This window comes from Indicator indicator, chromosome 7 (genome assembly GCF_027791375.1).
Source record: "Indicator indicator isolate 239-I01 chromosome 7, UM_Iind_1.1, whole genome shotgun sequence".
NCBI lineage: Eukaryota > Metazoa > Chordata > Aves > Piciformes > Indicatoridae > Indicator > Indicator indicator.
The window spans coordinates 9,811,009-9,832,360 of record NC_072016.1 but is presented as its reverse complement, the minus strand read 5'-3'; the positions used below and the strand labels follow the sequence as shown (position 1 = coordinate 9,832,360).

General features: G+C 41.6%; 1 protein-coding gene across 1 annotated transcript in view; it reads left to right on the top strand.

Annotated features, from left to right (window-relative positions):
• SORCS3 (sortilin related VPS10 domain containing receptor 3) overlaps positions 1 to 21,352 on the top strand; it is a 306,703-nt gene that overhangs the window by 84,339 nt on the left and 201,012 nt on the right. Inside the window, exon 2 of the mRNA XM_054382068.1 lies at positions 11,543 to 11,610. Within this exon, the coding sequence (XP_054238043.1) occupies positions 11,543 to 11,610 (68 nt within the window). The remainder of the gene's footprint in view (positions 1 to 11,542; positions 11,611 to 21,352) is intronic.

Below are 21,352 nucleotides of genomic sequence, written 5' to 3'. Positions count from 1 at the left end.
TGTTGAGGAGAAACTAGGGAGCCCAAAACTGTAGAGAGTATTCCAGGTGTGGTCTCCCCAGGGCAGAGAAGAGAGGTAGAAGAACTTCCCTAGCCCTGCTGGACACATCTTTCTTGATGCACCCCAGGATCCCATTGGCTCTCTTGGCCACAAGAGCACATTGTTGTTCCATGGAGAACTTGCTGTCCACCAGCACTCCAAGGTCTTTCTCTGTGGAGCTGCTTTGCAGCAATGCAGCCTCTAACCTGTCCTGGTGCCTGTTGTTATTTCTCCCCAGATGTAGGACCCTGCACTTGTCCTTATTAAACTTCATGAGGTTTGCCTGCATCCAGCTCTCCAGCCTGTCCAGGTCACACTGGATGGCTGCACAACCTGATGGGGTGTCAGCCAACCCCCCCCAGCTTTGTATCATCAGGAACTTGCTGAGGGTACTCTCAATTCCCTCATCCAGGTCGTTGGTAAAGATATTGAACAAAACTGGACCCAGTTCCGATCCCTGAGGGACACCACTGGCCACAGGCCTCCAAGTTGACTCTGTGCCACTGATGACAACCCTCTGAACTCTGTTGTGAAGCCAGTTTGCAATCCACCTCACTGACCAGCCATCTATGCCACACCTCCTGAGCTTTTCTATGAGGATGTTATGGGAGATAGTATCAGAAGCTTTGCTGAAGTCAAATATATGACATCTGCTGCTCTTCCCTCATCTACCCACTTGGTCATAACTTCATAGAAGGCTATTGGAGTAGGCTTGGGCATCTGCATATGGGAACTCCTGCATAAACACAGGGTCAAGGTCAGAAGAATGTAGTCAGTTGGGCAGACCACGATTTTATTACCTTAATATATAAGGTAATCAGATCATTTAGTCTTTGTTGGATCCATAATAATGTAAAAGATATGTTAATTGGCTATTTAGCACTCAAACTATTGCTTCTGACCTTTTGGTTGTGGAGGGCCTTGATTTGTGCTTGGCTCTTGCCTCTAGCACTTTGCAATCTGATGATACCTGCTCAGCCTGACTGACCCAATTTGCCTGTACTTGTATACTTGAAACTACCACTTTTATTTTCATCTTCTTCATTCTGTGTTCATTCTCTTATTTCTCTTCCCCTACTATTTCATTATATGTATGAAAACCTAAGCATATTTAAAGGGTTGTTATTATTAAATCATGAATTTATACTAACAGTGTTCGGACAGTCAAGGTTGGGTAGGAAATGTGAGGGAAAAAAAAATCTAAGTGTTTGACTTTGGTACCTGGCAGTAGCCAATTTGTGCATTTTGCCCTTTTCCTCTCTGAGCCTACACTTGTCAAAACCTGGCAATCTACAACAATCCTTATTTCCCTGGGCTGTTGTGAGAAAGGGAATAAGTCAAAGTGTAAGGTGCTTAGATTTTTAGATAATAAGGATCTGATGGCAGGACTGGAAGGTTTTTTAACTGGATATTAAAAGCAGAGGCAAGGGCTTTTGTCTCAACTGGTATATCTTTTCTTTCATGGCAGTGTCTGTGAAACTCCAAATCTTGAGCTGGTTCCACTGGAGGGAGAAGGATGTTGTCTCAAAGTACTCTTATTAAAAATAGAATAATACTGTCTCAGAATAACACTGCTATCGCAGATTGATCTCCCTGCAAGGGGGTGAGCTGCCATCCAAGCTGGGAATAGTGAGGAAGCTCTGACATCCTTCCCCTCTCTGAGTGCCAGGCCAGTGACCAGACTGCACTACTGTCATGGTGGCTTCCCCAGCACCCATCTCCTGCTGTTGTGTTGAAGACAAGGCTCTTTATTTTAGGGAGTATAATAGAAGTGTTTCTTTGGCATGGCACCTGACTCCCTGCTGCTGTTCACTTGAGGTAGCAGTGAGGCATTTTCACGTGACCAAATAAATCTTTGAGCCAGACAGGAGGACAGAAAGGAGTTCTACAAGTTATCTACAAGTCATGAACTCTCTGTGGAGAGAGAGAGGATCTCTTAGCCTATGCTCTGTTCAATGACAGTTGTTTGAGTGGCTAATCGGAATCTAATGATGATCAGTAATACCTATAATCATCTATGTGTGTATGTGAGGGAGTGGAGAGAGAGAGAGGAGTGAGTGGAGTCTGGAGTCTGAAATGGCAGTCTGAATTTTCTTGAAAAGTCAGCTTTATGTGAAGTTTTTCCTCTCTCTTTCAGAAATGGCTTAAACATGAAATGCCTTACATAGTTTAGTTTCCTTTATGGAAACAGTTAGTCTTGTCTTCAGCCCTCATAGAAAATCCTTACCTGTCCTGGCAGTTTCTAACATGCTGCTTTACCTTCTGAAAACTTTTATTTATTTGTTTATTTATTTTAAAATTATGGTTATTTTTTAATTGAAAACTGTCCCTTGAAGGTAGTGTACCCACACTTGGAGTTCAAGTCATTCCTTCTCTTCAGGTCAGAAGCTTGAAATTGCCCTCACCAGGTATGTGACTCTACAGAGTTAAATTGCTGTGCAAAATCTGCTGATTTGCAGATGATACCAAAAGATAACTGGAATAAGAACAGAGCCAGCAAAGTAACTGGAGGCTCTTTTTCTTCTTAAACTTAGGCGGAGATGTGCACATGACAGATTTAAAGGAAGATGGAGGGGGAAAAAAAAGATAAAATTAAATTTCCCAAGGCTTTGGTGGACGCTTCTTAGCAAAGGGGGAGAACTGGGAGATATGATCCAGCATGGGTTGCTAGATCAATAAAAATAAATTACGAGTTCTTTGCTATCACCTCTTATAATGTATGATAGGAGACCTTTAAATCATATCAGTACCTGCCAGGAGTGATTGTATTTGTGTTTAACTGAGTTACACAGAGATAAAGCTCAGACTTCTGTTACTTTAAGCAATCTAGATGTCTTTTCTGGTAGAAATGTGTGTTTATGTGCAGCAAGGCCATGTGAAGAGCTGGAAAGATTCTGTGGAGCACAACTGTGCCTTGTCAGGGTGGTGGGTCAGATAACCTGAGGGGGCTTTTCTGTCTCTAACTTCTCTGACAAAGTGCTGCTCACAAGCTGCTGGTAATATTGATGTGTCTACCCTCCTTCCTAGTGTGTTTATTCCTAATGGTCTGGAATTCTACTTAAATGTCTCTTGTGCTTTATTGCTGTCCTTCAAAAGGTGGCTACTTCACCACCAGGTCTTTCCCAGGCACTCTCTCCTGGTGCTCTGTGACTAATAATTCTAATAATACTTAGCTTTTACGGAGTGATTTTATTGTATTTTATTCTCCACCTGCAAATAGGACAAAGGCTTCATGATGTGACCTGGTAGCTATGTTTAGGGCTCTACTACAGCCTGTGAATCTGAATCCAGCAGGTCTTTAAGGGCTGATAACACCGCTGGAATCCTTTCTTTTATTTCTTTAGGAAGAAGGTGTTAAGAATGTGGTTGTAGTTTTTTTTCTGTGTGTATGTGTGCACACTAAAGGTAAGCATGTAGGTATGCAGGAAGTGTATTTATTGAAACTGACACAGGATTTACATGTTTTCTTTTCTCTTTCCTTGGAAAAAAATGTTACATGAGATATATTACCCAGTTTTTAATGTGTTGCGCACGTGGAAGAACACTGTGTCTAGAAGCTATGCATGCCACTCATCCATGTAATAACTGGAGTCTGTGTTTTGGGAGGAGGAGAATGTTATTGTAAAACATTATAGTAAGATTTCTCTTCTGAATCCTGGAGGCATTAGTCACTTCTTTGGTGGTGATGTCATTCAGCTGCATCCACAACCATGGCATAGACTTTGATGTGCATCACATCTCTGAATATAACATGAATTATGATCCCTGCAACCAAAAGCATGAGAGACCGTGTCAGATTCAATTCAAAAGCCTTTCCAGACTTGTGTAGGCCCAGAAATGTAAATCTATGACAGTAGAAGAGGTGTCTGTCTCCGTGTTGGTGCCAACAGGTGTTTTTCTTTGACAGGATGGGCTTGTCCTTGAATTGCCAAAGCAGAGAATCAACATACAAGAGTCCTGCCCCGCTCCTGCTGGTAACTGTGAGGGAGGAGGGAGTTGGGCTTTCTGGAGCTGGCTTTTTTTACAGTCTGCTGTAGTGGCTATGTTTTTTTTTCCCCATCTTCAGATTCTGTACATTCACTGCAATCCCTGTAAATGGGAATTTCAAAGTGCTGCCTACAACCTAAGGGTTCTTCTGTGAAGATAATGCGATCTGTTTCCAGTGTCCCAGGGGAATCCATGGGAAGACTTCTGAGCTTTGGTTCCTACTTTGCTGCCTGATTTGCGTTGAAAGGGAGGACAGGGGACAGAAAGAACATACCCTGCCAGTTTTAATACTGGAAAGTGAAAAGCAATATAGTCAAAATAGGATTAAAGAGAAATGTCTTTTAGTTACTGGTTCTTGTTTTGGGGACAAATTTCACAGTCTCAGCTCTTTGGAGATCACAAGTTCACTGGAACATGTTTTGCTTTTGTGTGTGATCTTGAAAGTTGTCTCTTTCTATTTCAGAAGGCTCTTTTGCCTGTGCTGCCTGAAGCCACCCACAGATCATTTTTAACTCTCTAGAGATTAAAAAAAAAAAAAAAAGGAAAAAGTCCTTTGCAGCTTCTTAAATTGGCATCACTTTACTGTTACAAAAGTGTTGCTTGTGATTTCCAGTGGGCAGAATTTTGCCTGTGTTTGTTGTTAGTACCTCTGCTGTTTTCTTCTCATGTCTTAGGACGTGCTATTCCTTAACTGCTACTATATGGAGGTGTTTTCTTCAGCTCTGCTCACTAGGCAGAAAGAAAGAGAAGGGAAAGAAGTTAGATTGGAGTTTAAGGTGTATGTGTTCCCTTTTTTAGCTTATAGTTCTGTTACTGTGAGTGAACTTGGACTGACAGAAGCATCATCATCATCTTCTCGATGATGCTTCTTAGTTTAAATTAACTAAATGTATTGAAGTGGATTATTTCAGTCATGTTAAACTCCTGCATAGAACAAAGTGGTCTATTTTTTCTGCTGCATTTGCAAAGGGAATTGAATCCAACTCTTAAAAGTTGATTTGGATTCTTCTTCCTGAGTGTTTCTATGTAGAGAAACACTTAATCTCTCTCTGCTTCTGGTTCCTCATCAGTAAAGCGAAGATGACGTTATTTGTCTTGTTTCACAGTAATGATGCTTGCAGAATCTGTTAACACCTGTGGAATTTAAATTCCTTGCATGGGAGCTTTGTAATAATGCTATAGCCTTCTTGCAGCTGGAGATGGCACTCTTGAGGGTTGGCAACTGCACTTAGATTTCCAAGGCAAAAAAAGGGTGGTGGTGCTGTGTAGTGTGATCACACACATTGCATGCATACAATTTTGGGGGTAGTAATTGAGTGAAGTGATTTTGGTGGGACTAAAGTTATGCAGTGATTGTTTTTGAGAACTGCTGTACTTTCATCTAGGAAAATACTCATACCAGAGAGTAGTTAATTCTCTTCAGAGAAGCCAGTGTCATGCTGTGTTTTGAATTCCCAGGTAAATTAGGGTTGATAACACACCAAAGTTTTAGTTACGGCTGAACAGTGTTTCACAGTGTCAGGTTTTCTCCTTCTCTGTCTGACTTAGGAGTAGGATGGAGGCTATCAAGAAGGTGGGAGGGGGCATGTCTGGGACAGCAGATCTAGATTGGCCAGAGAGGTATTCTGTTCCATACAGTATCATCCTTAGCAATAGTAACTGTGGTGTAGTCTTTCCAGAGTGGTCATTGTTCAGAGACTGACTTTGCATTGATCTGTGGGAGGCAGTCAGTGGCTGCTTTTGCATCACTTGCTTGCTGCTGTTTTGTTACTTGGCTGGTTTACTTTTTTTTCTTTCCTCTTCTCTTATTAAACTTGGATGGAGTGGTGTCTGGGTGGGTGCTTAGTTTCTGGCTTAGGTCGACCTACTACACACTTAAATGTAAATATATGGTGAGCATGCAAACCATCCTCTTCCCATCTTCTGAGTGTTTATGTGAGGAAAACAAGCTTGGTACTGGTTGCTTTTGCCTGACTTAGCCTTGAATACAGAGATTATATGAAAGAACACCTTACTTGACAAATTTGTCATTTTAAAGAACTCCATGAGTTTGTTGATCAGTTCATCTTTACTTTTGTGCCCTAACACCTACACTCCCCTACCTCTCCCCACCCTGAAAAAACACACCAAATGAAAAAAAAAATCCAAAAGATAGAAACAGCTGGGGACCTCCATGGAGCAGCACTGCTGGCTTTTAAGTCCCAGAGCATTTCAAGCTAAGTAGCCTTTAGCTGTGGGCAGCTTCCTAATACTGGTTTCCAGCAGCCTGTGAGTGTTCACATTTTAAATTTACTTGTTGGATGCTGTTGCTCTCACGTAGGTTGGGTAAAGGCAGGTGAAGATTGAAGATAAGATTCCCGTGGCTAGTGTTGTGGGAAGAAATGGTTGCAAACTTCATGGAAACAGGACTGTAGGCAGGAGATGGAGAGCCCACTATGACAGAGAAAGCGAGTGGAGAGTTCTCATTTTTCACTTATAAGTCTGTTTGTGATGTCTTGTGCTGTTCACTGCTCAGTGCTCGTCCCTTTGCTCATTATTAATTACACTTGGCAAACATGTGGACAGGGCTGCTGATTAGTTGTGTTAATCTCTACGCTGATACAGCAGGTGCACTTAGATGACTTCACGAAGTAGATCAGTGCTGCTCTTTCAGATAACTATCTGAAATGATCATTTACTCTCTCTGGCTGCTGTGCTCATCTCTCTCCTGTCTCAGTATGAGTGTCACCTGATACAGGAGCCTTTGTGGCACTTTTTGATTGTTCTGAAGTTCGTTGTCAGCCTGCTGAAGGAACTGCCTTCCACTCTAATCTGTGGGAAACAGAGCTATATATTCCACTGTGGGGTATATGCAAAGCACATAGCCAGGTTAGAACTGGCAGGGTCTGGAGGAGGATTTAATGAGCTAAACTAATTTTTCTTCATAGTAAAATTTTACAAGCAAGAAAGGTTGTTATACCACCAAAGACTCTGAATTCCTTCTGAACACTTTTGTGATTTATGACCTTGGAGATTACTAATAATCATCTTAACAATAGGGATCCCCTCAGAGATGTGTTTTCAAGATGGAATGAAATCTAAGTTACTGTTTCTAGTTACTTTTTTTTTTTCTGCTTTCATGGTGGCCAAGTTGTGTCAAGACTGGGGGCCACTGAATTAGGTAGCCTTGGAGTCTTGCTGGCCTTATTTTAAATCTGGATTTAGTGGTTCAGTGTACTATATGGTGTGATGGTGGGATTCCTCAGTTCCAGAGACTCCTGATTTGTATTGTAGTTTATGCCATTGAAGATAACTAATTGACAGGGGTTGTCATTTTTGTTGTGCACACCTTATAGAAGGGTGTTCGGCTGACAGTGTAGTTTCTGTAAAGGCAAAAACATATCAACATGGCATATATGAGAGGCACATGTGTAAAACTAAATGTTAAGGAAAGTCTTGCTGAACCAGAGCATCACTTGTTTCCAAAGAAAAAATATTTTTTCTGGTTATCCTTTCTCCATCCCCACTTCTGTCTAGAAAACCAAAGCAGTTTATTGAATTATTCAGGTCATTTAGTTTTGTGTAAGCTCAGCTTGAAATTGCATTTTCCAGAGGTTTTGTATTGCCTTAAGGGAGTTGTAATTGAGCCTGGCCTGTTTTGTCATGCTGACCTGCAGGCTGGTTTCCCCTTTTTTGATTCTCAGCCAGCTGAGCTGCTTGGTGCCCCAAGAGACACCTGCCCCGGGGGTGTCCCGGGAAGCGCAGTGTGGCTGCGTGGAGCCTGGCCCACAGGAGACAGGGTGACATTTCACATCCAAGCTGTATTGCCTGGAGTGAGCTCTGTGGTCCTGTGGAAAAATGCAGGTCAGCACTGAGATGACTTGCAGTTAATTTTGGGGGAGATTGGTTTGATGAACAGAAACAGTTTAATTTGCCACTATAAGCGTGTTTTCCTTATTTTGATTAAAGAATGCCTAAGTGTAAGTTTTTGCTGTTTCTGAATCAATATCACTTGGAACTTTATTGCTTTTATTTCTTTTCCCTGGAGCAAAATGTTTAAATCTTAACTTAGGTTGAAGAGTAGGCATTTCCTATGGGGTGGCATTTCTAGATTTCCCTCAGTTCAGGGTAAGAAAATGATTATTTTTGTTGTGAAACGGTACATTAAATGTGAAATCTCCAATTTTCAATTGAATTCAGCTTTTAAAATGAAAACTGTCGAGATTTTCATGCAAAAGTATTCTGGAACAGAAAAGCTATGGTTATTTGTTAGTGTTGACAAAAACAGGCCAAGCTTCTTCAACTACAAAGTAGAAATTGGAATCAAATGTCTTAACTTGAATCAATCATGTTTTTTTTCTTTTTCATTTTTTCTCCTGTGAGATTTCAGTTTTGGAAAGTACGGCTGATTTTCCTACGTTTTGTTCCATTCTTTTCCAACTAAAGCATTCAAATAACAGACTGTCTTAGAAAATCCTGATACTTGCCCATTATTTGTTCTTTATACGTCTGCTTCTATTAGCACAGTTGGGTCAACACGATATGGAGGCCTCAGAATAGCCTCTTGAAACACTTTGAAGGTTTCTCTGCAATGCTGTGTCAAAAGCACTCCATGAAGACAACTTGGGCACCAGCTGTGCCTTTCAGGCTTAGATTTGTGTCTCACCTGCATGGGACACTTCCCTAATAGTTAAGTTTGGTCTGCAGCCTGATGAGGTGGCATTGTGGGGGAACGTGCTTTTACAGCTTTTCTTGGGAAGGTTGTGTGTTCAGCCTCTCTAATCCTTTCTGGTTTGCAAACTCCTAAACCATTGCAAGAGTTTGCTTTATTGAATCTGAGGTGTCTAGTCTTGAATGTGAACAGGGACAGGGTGGAGGCCACCTGGGATTGTGGCACAACAACATTGCCTGAGCTAGGCCTATGCAGCAAGTGACTTTTATGAACCGGTTGCTGCAAGTGACTGGACTGTGTTTTACCAATGCCTCAGGCAAGTCCTGATATTTCCTGAGACCCTGTGTGAGATTTAACTCAAAGGGATGCTCATGCTTTTGCTTTTGATGTGTTAACAACAGGTAGAGCTGGGTTTTTGTTAGTCATCTTGTGCAAAAATCCAGAAAAGCTGTACTAAACAACATGCTTTTACTTTGGATTATTTAGAGCCAGAACTGAGCAGGATTCAAACCACTCCTGTAAAGCTGCTCTCATCTTGTGGTTTGCAGGGTTCATAATAGATACGTGACATCTTCAAAAACTTAGGGCATAGGAGATCTGGGGAGAGGCTACAAAGAACTGGGAGAGAGAGTGTGGGTGCTGCCTTTAGTTGTAATTTCAATTTATGGCAGAATTACTCTGAAATTTTACCAGGACATGGAGATTTTATGTAATATGTTTAGCACTGGATCTGGGATGCACTGAACTTGTCAGAAGTCATCCTGCTGCCTTCAGTGTGATTAAGCTTGGAAACTGGAAAACTAGCTCTGTGAATCCTTACCATGGTTGTGAGCAATAAAAAGCATGTAATTTCTCAGGGCTTGTGCTGTGGTGAATAGCTTCCTAGGCAGTCTCTAGAGAGGTCTTGTCTGAGCCTCTGTGGGAATATAGGTTACATCCTAAAGATGTCATTTTCATCAGGTTTTGGCAGAGAGCAGGCTGCACTGCTTCCCTCAGTTGATGTAGGAGGAGTTAAACAAACAGTGGTTGCTGCAACTTGCAGCTGCCTCTTCACCCTATGTATGGGATGGTGTGTGCAGGATTTTAAGATGCATTAAAAAGGGTATTGTCCTTATTTCCCCACTGCACAGCATCGGTTTAAGCTGAAATGGGCTCCTCTAGGCTGACTCAAATCTGCCTGGCAGGTTTCTTTTCACACCCTGCTGGAAGCAGCTTAGCTTTTATCTTCCTCCTGAAGGCCTCTGTGTGGGGAAATAAAGGGACAAAATGCAATCCAGGATGAGGAAAGTGAATCCAGCAGAGAGAGAGGAATGCTCAGAGCATCTATTCTAAACCCATTAAGTTGGATACTAACTGCATAGTCACGTACCAAGGTCCCTTACAATTTGAAGAGGTCTCTTCCTGGTGCTATGCTGACAGGAACCGACTGCTGCAGCTGTTGTGATATTGATTAATCCTTTGGCATTTTTCTGCAAAGCTTTAAATTCCTCACCCGGCAGCCTTTCATCTGGGAAACCCAAATGAAAGGTGTGACAGGGCTGACTGCTGTGAGGGGGAGGAAGAGAAAGGGAGATGTAGCTTTTGTAGTAGAAAAAAAAAAACACCTTGTTGTGAAGGAAAACATTAGTGAACTCAATCCTTTGGGTCATGTCTTGAATTTGAATGTATCTTTTAGCCAAGTGGGGAAGTACCTGTTAACAAAACAAAATAAATAACCTATTCCCACCTTTCCCTCCCCAGGTATTTACTAAAAATTTCCCTAAATGCTTTCATACCCCAAGCAGGTGCAAGTGAAGCTAGGCTGTTCTTGACTTCTGCAAAGAGGAAACAATGTTGAAATGTTAAAATGGTAAAAAATTAAGAGATGCTCCAGAGCTCTTCCTGAATCTGGTTTCACAGAATCTGAGGGGATGAGCTTGTGGCACTAATTATGCTAAAACAGCAAGGAATAGATGCTTGAATGCTCTTAACTTCCACTGAAGAACCTCTATTCTTTCTGCAGAAGTTCCCATCCCATCTGAGTGTGAAAGCTTGTATGGAGACTCACAGATTGTATCAGAGTGCATAGCTGCCTTTTGGGGAGAGGAAGGCACTAAGTAATGTAGCTGGTAACTAAGAGGATTACATGTACCTACGAAATCTGAAATCAGAGCACCCAGGATACGGGAGAGAAGTAACATTCCCTTGTAATCCCCCATGTAATGTTTAATTCTCCTCTTCTACCTCAGTTTGCAGGGGCATGATTTGAGAGTGTCTTGCTCTCCAGGAAGTTAGTCAATGGGTGCTGAGGGTTCTTACTCTTCTTTAGCATTTAAGATATCACTGAATTTTTGTCTTGTTCAGTGGTCTCATCTGAATGTCCTGCTCTGTGTCCCTCTATTTTACCACTGCCGTGAGGTGATAGCCTATGGAAATTTTCATGCTTCTGGAGTTAGTGACAACAGATAGAGTGCAACAAAGCTCTTTCCATGGAGACTCACCAATTCAGGCAGCACCCTGACACATTGACTGTAATTTCTGATTGGTCTGTTGAGTCAGCAATGGTGTACCTGGTTCCACTCCTGATCTTGAATAACCACAGCTGCAGAGAGGGCAGCTCACAATGTTCGATTAATTCATGTCGGCATGTTTGATTTCAAATGCTAAACATGTTGAGATGAAAATAAATGTTACTGGTTACATGATGCATGAAGTTAATGATTTTTTCTTTTTCATTTTTTTTTAAACTTACTTGATCCTATAAGACAGAACTTTAATCGATAAATGCTAAGTTCAGATGCTTTGTATCTTGTTACACAGACTAAAGGAAAACTTTTTTTTTTTTCCCTTTCCCTTTCTCTTCCTCCCTCCCTTCCCCCTTCCTAGGTGATTCTCATTCTGACAAAGCTCTACGACTTCAACTTGGGGAGTGTTACAGAGAGCTCACTGTGGAGGTAAGTGGATTTTAGAAATCACAGCACTGTGTCTGTTGTAAAACTGGAGGCTGAGCAATGTAGATATCTGAGTTGATCAGAGGAGACAGCAGGAGGGAATCTGAGATAAGTGAAGTTGCTTTTTAGAAAGGGATATGTGATTAACAACAATTGCTTTAAGGAAGTGAGGTGTACAAACAGGTTTCTTGATGCAAGTGCACTTCCTGGGCAAACAAGAGCTTGGTTTCATTCTTGCATTTGTGTGTCCTTAGATGAGTCTCTCCATCCCTCAGAGTCTCTCTTGAGAGGCTGACAATAAGAACAGTCTCTGTAGATGGTACATGCTCACTAAAACAGTGTTCGTACAACATAGTGCATGATATAATCTTAGCTGATCTTAGTCCTCTCCTTCAGTCCTGTGAGCTGAAATGGTCACCTCGGCAGTGAACCTGTGTTGCTTTGGGCTTTAAGGACAGACACTAAAGGATGATCTTCAGAGGTCCTTTCCAACCCCTACCGTTTTGTGATTTAGTGACTAGAGGTACCACAGTGAGGTGCTGGTGTCTTTTCTGCCATGGATAGACATGAATAGTGTCATGTAGCTGCCATTCTCCTAATCTGGCATGGAAGGTGCAGTGTTTTGGCCTGGGGAATCATGTGCTGGAGAGAGTGTGGGTTTGTATTATGAATATGCATTTAAAATAGATGAAGTTCCCCTCCCCCCATAAAAACTCCCCAAACTCACCACTATAAACAGGCCAGTTCCTCTACCTCTGTAGTCACCAGTAGGTTATGCCTGCTGGGAACTTAAAAAAAAAAAAAAAAGGCAGACATGGGTTGTGGGAGACCAAGTGCCTTGTGTCAGGTTTTCCTGATGCTGTTGTGCAACCTGCTGCAAATGTAGTTGGTGGAACTGCCAGTGCACGGTGGCATTATAGGCATAGCTCCTGATGCAAGCAGCTTCTTGGCAGATGGTTTCTTGTACTTCTTTCTTCCCAGCTAATGTAAAAGCTCCTGTTTGGAGCAGACATTGAGCGTGTGCTGCAGTTTTATTGCTGTTGATACATGTAAGGGTTAATTGTTCAGTAGAGCTCTTGAAACTTCTTAATTTGAGCAGTACTTCCAAAGCCTAATTGCACTGTACCATGGTAATCTGCGAAAGTATAAATAACCATGCGGCTAATAAGAGAGAGCACAGTAATTTCCACTTACCCTGGTACCTTTCAAGGTATTAAAGCCTTAAAAAAACCCTTTTGCTTCTTTACCTAACAAGCAGAAATGGCACTGTGATTGTACTTTAAATGTAATTGCCAAGCAATCTGCTTTGCATAAATAACGTAAACAAGCTGGCAAATCCTCACAGCATCACCCAAGCTCCGTGGAAAGATAACAGCAGCATCCCTTTTGGAGTTTTCTCAGGGTGTCATCAGGACAACTGAAAGCATCCAGTGCTTGATCAGCTGGGGAAACACACCGATTTCTGGGTGTGTTTCAGTGTGTCCTGGGACACTTCTGCATCTTTTCTGCAGTGAAATACGGGCCAGCATGGAGCCAAAAGACTTGGAGATGTTAAGTTGGAACCTCCTGGGTTCTTTTCCAGGGTCTGTAAAGAAAGCTGAGGATAGGAATTATAAGGTAGGAAAACTCAGGGTTAAGCCCTATTGTACTTCTGAGGGGAATGTGAAGCCTTAGAGAGCATCTATGAGTTTCTTTGGAAAGAACATTGTAGAAATGCAAATAAATACTAAGTGGAAGCAATAAGCCAAAAGAAAGACTCCTCTTCTCAGGATTTTCTGTTCTATTTGCACATTAAGGCTTCTGAATCTTTGCATTATTTAAACTGGTACTTTTCAATATTTTCTTTTAGTTTTTGAGCCCCTGAAAAATTCAAAAGGAGGATCTGTCTTTGCAGAGTGAATTTAAGCCTTTCGGCAACAGCTTTGCTTTTCTTAGTTGCTTTTTGTAGACTCCTTCAAAGACATCTCCGAGTCCCCAGAAGTGATGGGTCACAAACTGAATGCAACTATCAAGTAATTATCAGAAGGAGAGCTGGACATTTCCAGGAGTTGTTTTTTTCAAAGATTTATAGAATGGTTTGGGTTGGAAGGGACCTTAAAGATCATCTAGGTCCAAGCTCCTGCCATGGGCAGGGACACCTTTCACTAGCCCAGGTTGCTCAAGGCCTCATCCATCCTGGTCTTGAACATCTCCATCGGGGGGCATTCCAGTGTCTCACCACTTCCACTGTAAAGAATTTTTTCCTAATATCTAGTCTCAATCTGCTGTCCACAAGCCTAAAGTCATTGCCCCTTGTCCTATCACAACAAGCCCTTACAAAAAGTCCCTCCCTGGCTTCTTGTAGGCCCCTTTCAGATACTGGAAGGCAGCTATGATGTCTCCTGTGAACCTTTTTTTCTCCAGGCTGAACAGCCCCAACTCTCTCAGTGTGTCCCCACAGGGGAGGTTCTCCATCCCTCTGATCATCTTTGTGGCCCTCCTCTGGACCTGCTTCAGCAGTTTGATGTCCCTCTTATATTGGGGGCACCAGAACTGGGCACAGTACTCCAGGTGGGGTCTTACAAGAGCAGAATAAAGGGGGAGAATCACCTCCTTTGTCCTGCTGGTCACACTTCTTTTGATGAATCCCAGGGCACTGTTGGCCTTCTAGGCTGCAAGTGCACACTGGTTGTTTTTTGGTTTTTTTGTTTGTTTGTGGGTTTTGTGTGTTTTGTTTTGGATTTCTTTGTTTTAATTTTAATTTTTAAATCTATTCCTGTTTTCTGGTAATATGACACATGCCTTTTGCTAACAAAGTGTCCTGTCCATCTGAGCTGTGGGGCTGTGTGATACCCATTCCAAATGCTTGGCAAACACAGTTGCTTCCACAAGAAAGGATTAGCTCTTGTGGCAGAATGAATCACACAGCAGTGCTTCCAAGGATGCAAAGACAGAGCAGAGTGCAATGTAATCTCCAAATACCATCTTGCCTCCGCCTGTTTCATGCATCAAAAGCTTCTTCTCTGTTCCCCTTGGGTTACAGCACGGGAGACCTCTTTTAATGGAAAACTGAATTGCCATATCAGAGAAATTTCTAATCCCTGCATCTAAATACAAAGACAAGTAAATCAATAAGAAAACATTCTAAATGTAATTAAAAATGGGAGTGAGAGCAAAAGAGGGAGAGAGGAGAATTAAAAGTTACGTTGAAAGTTGATCCTCTATCAGGCTGATATAAGTATAGACTGAGGAAATGCGAGTCAGCATTTGAATGCAGAAACACAGACCTTGCTCTAATAAGCAAATCCATGCTTCTGAGGCACCCCCCCCCAAAAAAAAAAAAAAAAAAAAGAAATCACAGAAAAGGTCTCCATTGCTACAGAAGCAGACGGCCTTATAGAAGCCACCTTTGAGGAAAAGAAACACCCCCACACCCCAACTCACAGCTGCACCACTCTCCCTTGTGAAACAGCCACATGATTTCTTGGTCACAAGAGACACCTGTTGGTTGTGGTTTGGTTTTCTTGGTTTTTCCACCAAGCTGAGTGGAAAGGTACTTTATTGCAATTACATTTGTGACGGTGTGAGACATCAGAATTTGTGGAGAGAGGTCTTTTTAGACAAATTATTTAAGTTTCTCAGGTGTGCAAAGCCTTCATGAATTCTCATGTCTTAGCAAAATATGTAACTGAATAGTTGAGAATCCAGCTACATCCTGCCCACTTTAAGTAAAAAAGTTGATTAAGAGCTGGACATATGCTTTCTCTAGAATTATTCCTCTTTTCCTCTACCTCCTTCTGCATCGACAAAAGGGAAACAGTTCTCCCTCCTAATCTATAAACTTACATGATTTTGAGTGCTATATCTCCAATTCCCAAAGCCTCTGTAGGCCAGGGTCCCTTCATCAAATTTCACTGCCCATGATGTAATGTAAGCATGAAGGAGTGATCTGTGATGAAATATGAATAGGAATAGAGGCCAGGCTGTTTCACAGGAATTGGAGTCTAAGAAGGCATCTGTTAAATAGAAGAGAATGAGAGGGTTAGATATACAAAATATACTATCTAAAAGGCACCCTTCACAACTAGGAGTTGAAGGATTGGGTGGGTTTTTTTTTTGCCTATTTTTCTATTGAAAATCTCAGGCAAATTTTATTAGGAAGAGAAGGGAAAGTATGTTCAGTGGCTTCTTTCTTCACATGTGTGTGTGCATAACACTTCCATATCTAGCCAAATCTGATTGTGATTGTGATAAAATGAGTTTTGGTTTCAGGTGTATGTTGTTTTTTGATATTTTATATGGGGATTTTTGTAGGCTCTATGGTAGGCAGTGAGCCCTTTCTTTAGTTAAATTCATTGTTGTCTAGTTGTTTCCCTCTTGTGTTGCAATTGTGAATGAACAGGGAGAATCTGTGGAGCTCCTTTTCTAATCCTCTAGGCCTTTTAAGATTTCACATGTTTTACAAGCAAAGGAAGAGCCTTGTGAGTGTTTCCTTGCTTGTCTCCTGTTTTAGCTGTACAGTATTTAGATGGGTTTTTTTGAATATGACAATCTGGATAAGTCTTTATAGTTGCTATTGTAATATTTAAAAGATTTTCAACTATTTCAGCCAGTGTGGGTTGAACAGTTATTTCTGCTAAGATAATTGGAATAAAAGATTTTCCACTGTTGCTTTTTTTTTATTATCTAGGAACAGTTATATTTATTTAGCTTGCAGTAACTAAAAAGGCAGCCTTCATCCCAAGGGAGCTTTCAGTCTCAAATGAAGACAGAGAGACAACAGGTCAATCCAGCAGACAGAAGTGCAAGTTAGCAGGACAGTATTTATGATCAATGTAATAGCCATGACTGCAACGTATCAGCTAATTAGGCAGTGGGGAGTAGTTCAGATTTTCTTCCAAAGTGTAAGCACTTCCATGTGTCAGTTCTGAGTCCCACTACCATTTTACCGAATTTTGATGGTCCCCTGGAGTTCCTCTCCTCTGCTGTGGTCCCAGCTAAATTATCTGATGGTACATAATGCTGGCCCATGCATTAACCCATACTTGAAACCATGACTGACTCCCTGCTTAAGAGGCTAAAATGCTGATGAAGGAATCTTTATACATACTTCTTGTTTTCTTGTTTATTAACCAAGGAATTATGTTTCCATGGCAGCAGTCAAAAATCCTCAAGCATTTTTTTACTCTTGTGGCTGCTGTGCCTCAAGAGGTTGATCTGTTGTCTTAGCTTCTGTGTTGAGTTAAAAAACCTCAAACTTTTAGCTTTTTAATAGAGACAGCTGCAAAGGACAGCAGCTGCAACTTTGAGCTTTGAGCTGAGAGGGGTAAAATCTCTCAGTGTGGTTGCAAGCTGCTTTATGTCTTGCATTGCTCTTTCAGTTCTGTTTGAATTACCAAAGGGATTTACACTGTTTCTTTATGTGTGTTCACCTCTTAAGCCTCCCACAGTCACCAGAGACCATCAGCATGTTTCAGTGTACCTCTAGCATTTGTTGCCTTGGCAAAGTTCCACAGCTCAGCTGATTTCTGTGCCCTAGGTTCATGTGTTACAATATGGAGCTGGCTTCAGGTAGGGCTGCTCTGTAGATGTGAAATGGTGCATGTGGTGTGAAATGCCATGGCTACCCTTTGGGAACTGGTCTCTGTGCTCCAAATGTAGCAGCCTCCAGGATGGGTAAGAAGGCAGGGATCAGGGATTCAATAAGCCTGACTCAAATTTCTACATCATCCTCTATGAAACAAGCTAAACCTCAAATAGGGCATGGCTCAGCCATAATGAAAGAGTGTTTCTACCCCACTGGCAATGCAGACTGTGGTGCTGAGAGTGGCCATTTCTAGTTTGTGCCACAGCCTCTTGCTCAGTATTGGTCAGGGTCCACATGTTTTGCAGTGAAGCATTATAGTTTTTTTTCTGGACTTTGCTATATTGAAGTAGTTTCCAGACATGCTGCCGTGACCAGCCGACATCTCCCTGCACTGTCAAATTTGATTATATTTATTGTTTTTCACTTTTATGCTGACAACATGGATCTTAGATACATGTTCTTTTTCTGGAGGACTGTATTCAGGCATAAAATTAATGGAGATGGTTTCCAAAGTAGTGCTTTCTCTTACCGCATCTTATTTGGCATCTTTTAACAACACCGAAGTGCAGAAATTCTGTGCTGTGATAGGAAAAAGTGCTTCCTATATCTCCAGCCAGCCATCAGGCCATGGAGGGAGGGAGCCAGATGGGTGCACAAGCACATTCCTGACTTCTCTTGGATTTGAAAACCAGGGTGCCCAAAGGGTTAGTATCTCCACTGTTGTTGTTAGAGTATATAAATAGCATAGCTTGATGATGCCTGTTTTTTGAGGCTATGGGAGCTACCTGTCAAAATCCTTGCGCTTGAGAGCTCCCAGGTGCAAACTGCTGAAGAACAAAGGGAATGGGGAACTGTAGCAGATGACTGCACTGTGACATTGGAGTTTTTCCTCACGGTTCCCAGCACCCTGAGTTGCAATTAGTGTGGGCCTTCAGCAGCATCCCAGAATAATGCAGTTCTTAACCTTTAGCATTCTTGCTGATTTGTCTTTTCCTCACAGTGGGTGATTCAGTTTACCCTGGCTCAGTGCAGCCTGGCTGTCAGTCATAGATACCATCCTGGCATGGAAGACACACTTGAACTTTTTGGGAGATGCATAGTAGCTGCATGTTGGCCCATTCTGAACTAGCTGCTGCCAAATGAGAATCGTGGTCATTTAATAAAGAGAAGTTCCTTGACCCAAAGAGCCAGGTAGTCACTAGCTATGAAGAATAGAAAATGTGGCATTTTTGAGCCAAGAGAATATTTCTTCTTTGCTCTCATGGCTAAATTACTGCTCATTTTGGAGAAACAGGTCTTGTTCTTTTGCTCAGGCTGACATACGGAGTCTGGCATAGTCTCCAGACATCTGCATTTTTCCAGCTGTGCACTGGGTTGAGTTGAACCTACTGCTGTTATTCATACCGTGCTGCCCTCGTGCCAGCTTCAGAAAGAAGCTGCTGGCTGGAGCAAAGCGTCATGGGGCTTGAAGTTCAGATTGTAACATGAGAGGCTTCCTGTTCTGGTTGCTACTTTTGGTTTCTGAGTTCGGGGTGCTGGTCTTTTCTGCTAGATGAGCTGTGGGTCAGGAGGTGGGTGGGAGATTGCTGCTGCTTCTGCTTTGTGCTACACTTTTCTGCAGATGGGCTAAGGTAATTCTGCATCTTATTCATTCCAATAAAATTCCTTATCTCAACCCAGGGTTTGTTTTGGTTTTGTGTTACTTCCCTCCCATCTGTTTGGGTAGAGAGGGGTTTGTGACAGCAGGCTGCGTTAACCCAGGACCATGTGTTGCAGCAGGCATAAGTGGGTCCTAGTTAATAAACAGGAGCAAGAGAGAAAGCTGATGAAAATAGCTGAGTATCAGCAAAGAGAGAAATCAATGGGTAAAGGACATTGCATTAAGCAGCACTGTAGGGATGCTCAATGTTCACAAAAGGCTATGCATACAACGGCTGTTTTTGTGCTCTTTTAACCATTCTAAAGATGAATAAAGGAGTGGCTTAGCTTCCTTGTGTTTGCTGGTTTAGGAGACAGTAATGTTAGAAATTGCTGGTTATCAGATGATTATAACAATTGACCACCTTATTCTACTGTAGAAGAGAAGCCATTAGAAATAATTAATTATGACCAGGTTCAAAATCCTTTTCTGGCTTGAGGTGATTAAACATCCTTCTTTCTAAAGAGCTAAATAAATCTTTCTGTGGACATACATAAGGGATTGTTTGTAGGTTTAGCCCTCCTTGCACGTCCCAGGGAGTTACAGGTGGTGTCCAGAGTGAACAATATTTGCAATTCAATAGGAGATACTGTCATTGCAACAAATGGATAATGTGAGATAAGATTGTTTTAAATATTTGCTTTGGAAACCAATCAGGAAAATTAATAGCATTACCTTAAATTCAGTGCTATGTTTTAGAGCTGATTAACTCAGTAATAAAAATGAGATCCAATTCTTTAATTTTTTATTCAATTCTTTAAGTATACAAATATCTTCTGGTGAGGAGTTCCATTTGTCTCTTTCCTGTTGCTTCTCTAGTTCTATTATATCCCACAAGTTTTTTCCACAAGGGAATAGTAAGGTTCAATCCTTTACTTTCTTACTCTCCCTTGCTTTCACAAGGGATCATGTTAATGTTGACTCAGAGGTGGTGGGGGCCAAGTGGGGCAATGCAAAATCATGTGAAAAGTAGCAGCCCACCAAATATTAGTCTAAAAGTCTTGGTATATGCCTTGGGGTGGTGTTTAGATTACACCTTTGCTTATTGAGATGCTTTAGTCATCTTGGTTCATGGAACTCATTTGTCTTTCATGAACCAGCCTGCTGTCTGCTCCATTTGTTATGTCTTTTAATTGCTCCATCAATGACCTTTTTGTGGGGGGTGGGAATGCCATAAGACAGGATACCTTCTGGATTTATTAATTTTTGGTTTGCCAAGAAAGCTCTGAGACTAATTGCCAAGACTTCCCAGAAGATATTAGTTTACAAATTTTAGTGACACTTATGATTTATTAATGTGCTTCCTCCTACATCTGCTCATCCCTATTCCTTGGTGGAATTCTTGCTGAATTGGAGAGAATTAATAAAATCAGAACTGCAGACCATGATGGTATTTTAGCTAGACTGTTAATTAAAAAATTTCACCTATATTCCAAGTGCATTATTCACACCTGTGATTTCTGAAGACAGAATTCTTGACTTTGTCTAGGATCTTGATTTGACGAGGGTGTTGCAGGGTGGCAGCACAGAGGTTTACATTTATGTGTGTGTAACTCACTGTTCAACATGTGCCACACATCCCTGCTCTGTGCTTCCTTCACAAATCTTTTGCAGGTCTGCTTTGATGAAGTTGTACCTTCAAGTGTGGCTGTGGGAGCACGGGGCTGGTCACTAATGTGTGTTGCAGATGTCTTTTTGTGAGGAATGTGTGCATTAAATAGGTCTAGAAAGGTCATGTATTTGTTCATCAGTGTTGATCTCATGGATAACTGGATTATTGGGATGTTTCTGTTAATAAGTAGGCCTGAGAACTTTTGGATACATCTTGTTTTCTTTCAGAGGACAGGGAGGCAAGGAGAAAAAGCAGATTATCAAATTCCAAATGTTTTGAGGTAGTGTTCTTAGGAAAAAAGATGGAATTCTGGATAAAATGTATAGATGGCAAAAGCAAGCTATATTTTGTTTTAATTTTCCATATTTCAGGTAAGAGCCCTATCCATCTCTCTTTTCCTCTCTCCCTCATGACTGTTGAATTATTTAAACTCTGCAAAAGAGCTCCCAGAAGAGAGACTGAGAATCTCTCCAGGGAGAGACTTTCACTAATCTTCTGTGTGGAAGATCCAAGTTCAAGCCCTTCCTCTGAGTAAGTATAAAGGGAGGTGCTTTTTATTCCACAAGTAATTAAATTGTGTAACTCATTGCTACAGGATTTGTGAGGCAGAAATAAAAGCGTAAATGGATTTCAAAAGGGGATTCAGTGAATTAATGAGGATATTTCTGCTGGTGCCTGTTAATGTGATACTGTGGCAGTAGCCTGCCACCTATTAATTATTTTATGATGTGACATCTAAGGAACAGGCAGGCTTGCAGGTTTTGGATCAGTGTTGCAGAAACATCATCCATTGTTGGCTGTTCCTCAGCAATGAGCTATTCATGCTTTAGATATTCTGATGGAATACCTGGGACTGACCTGGAGACAT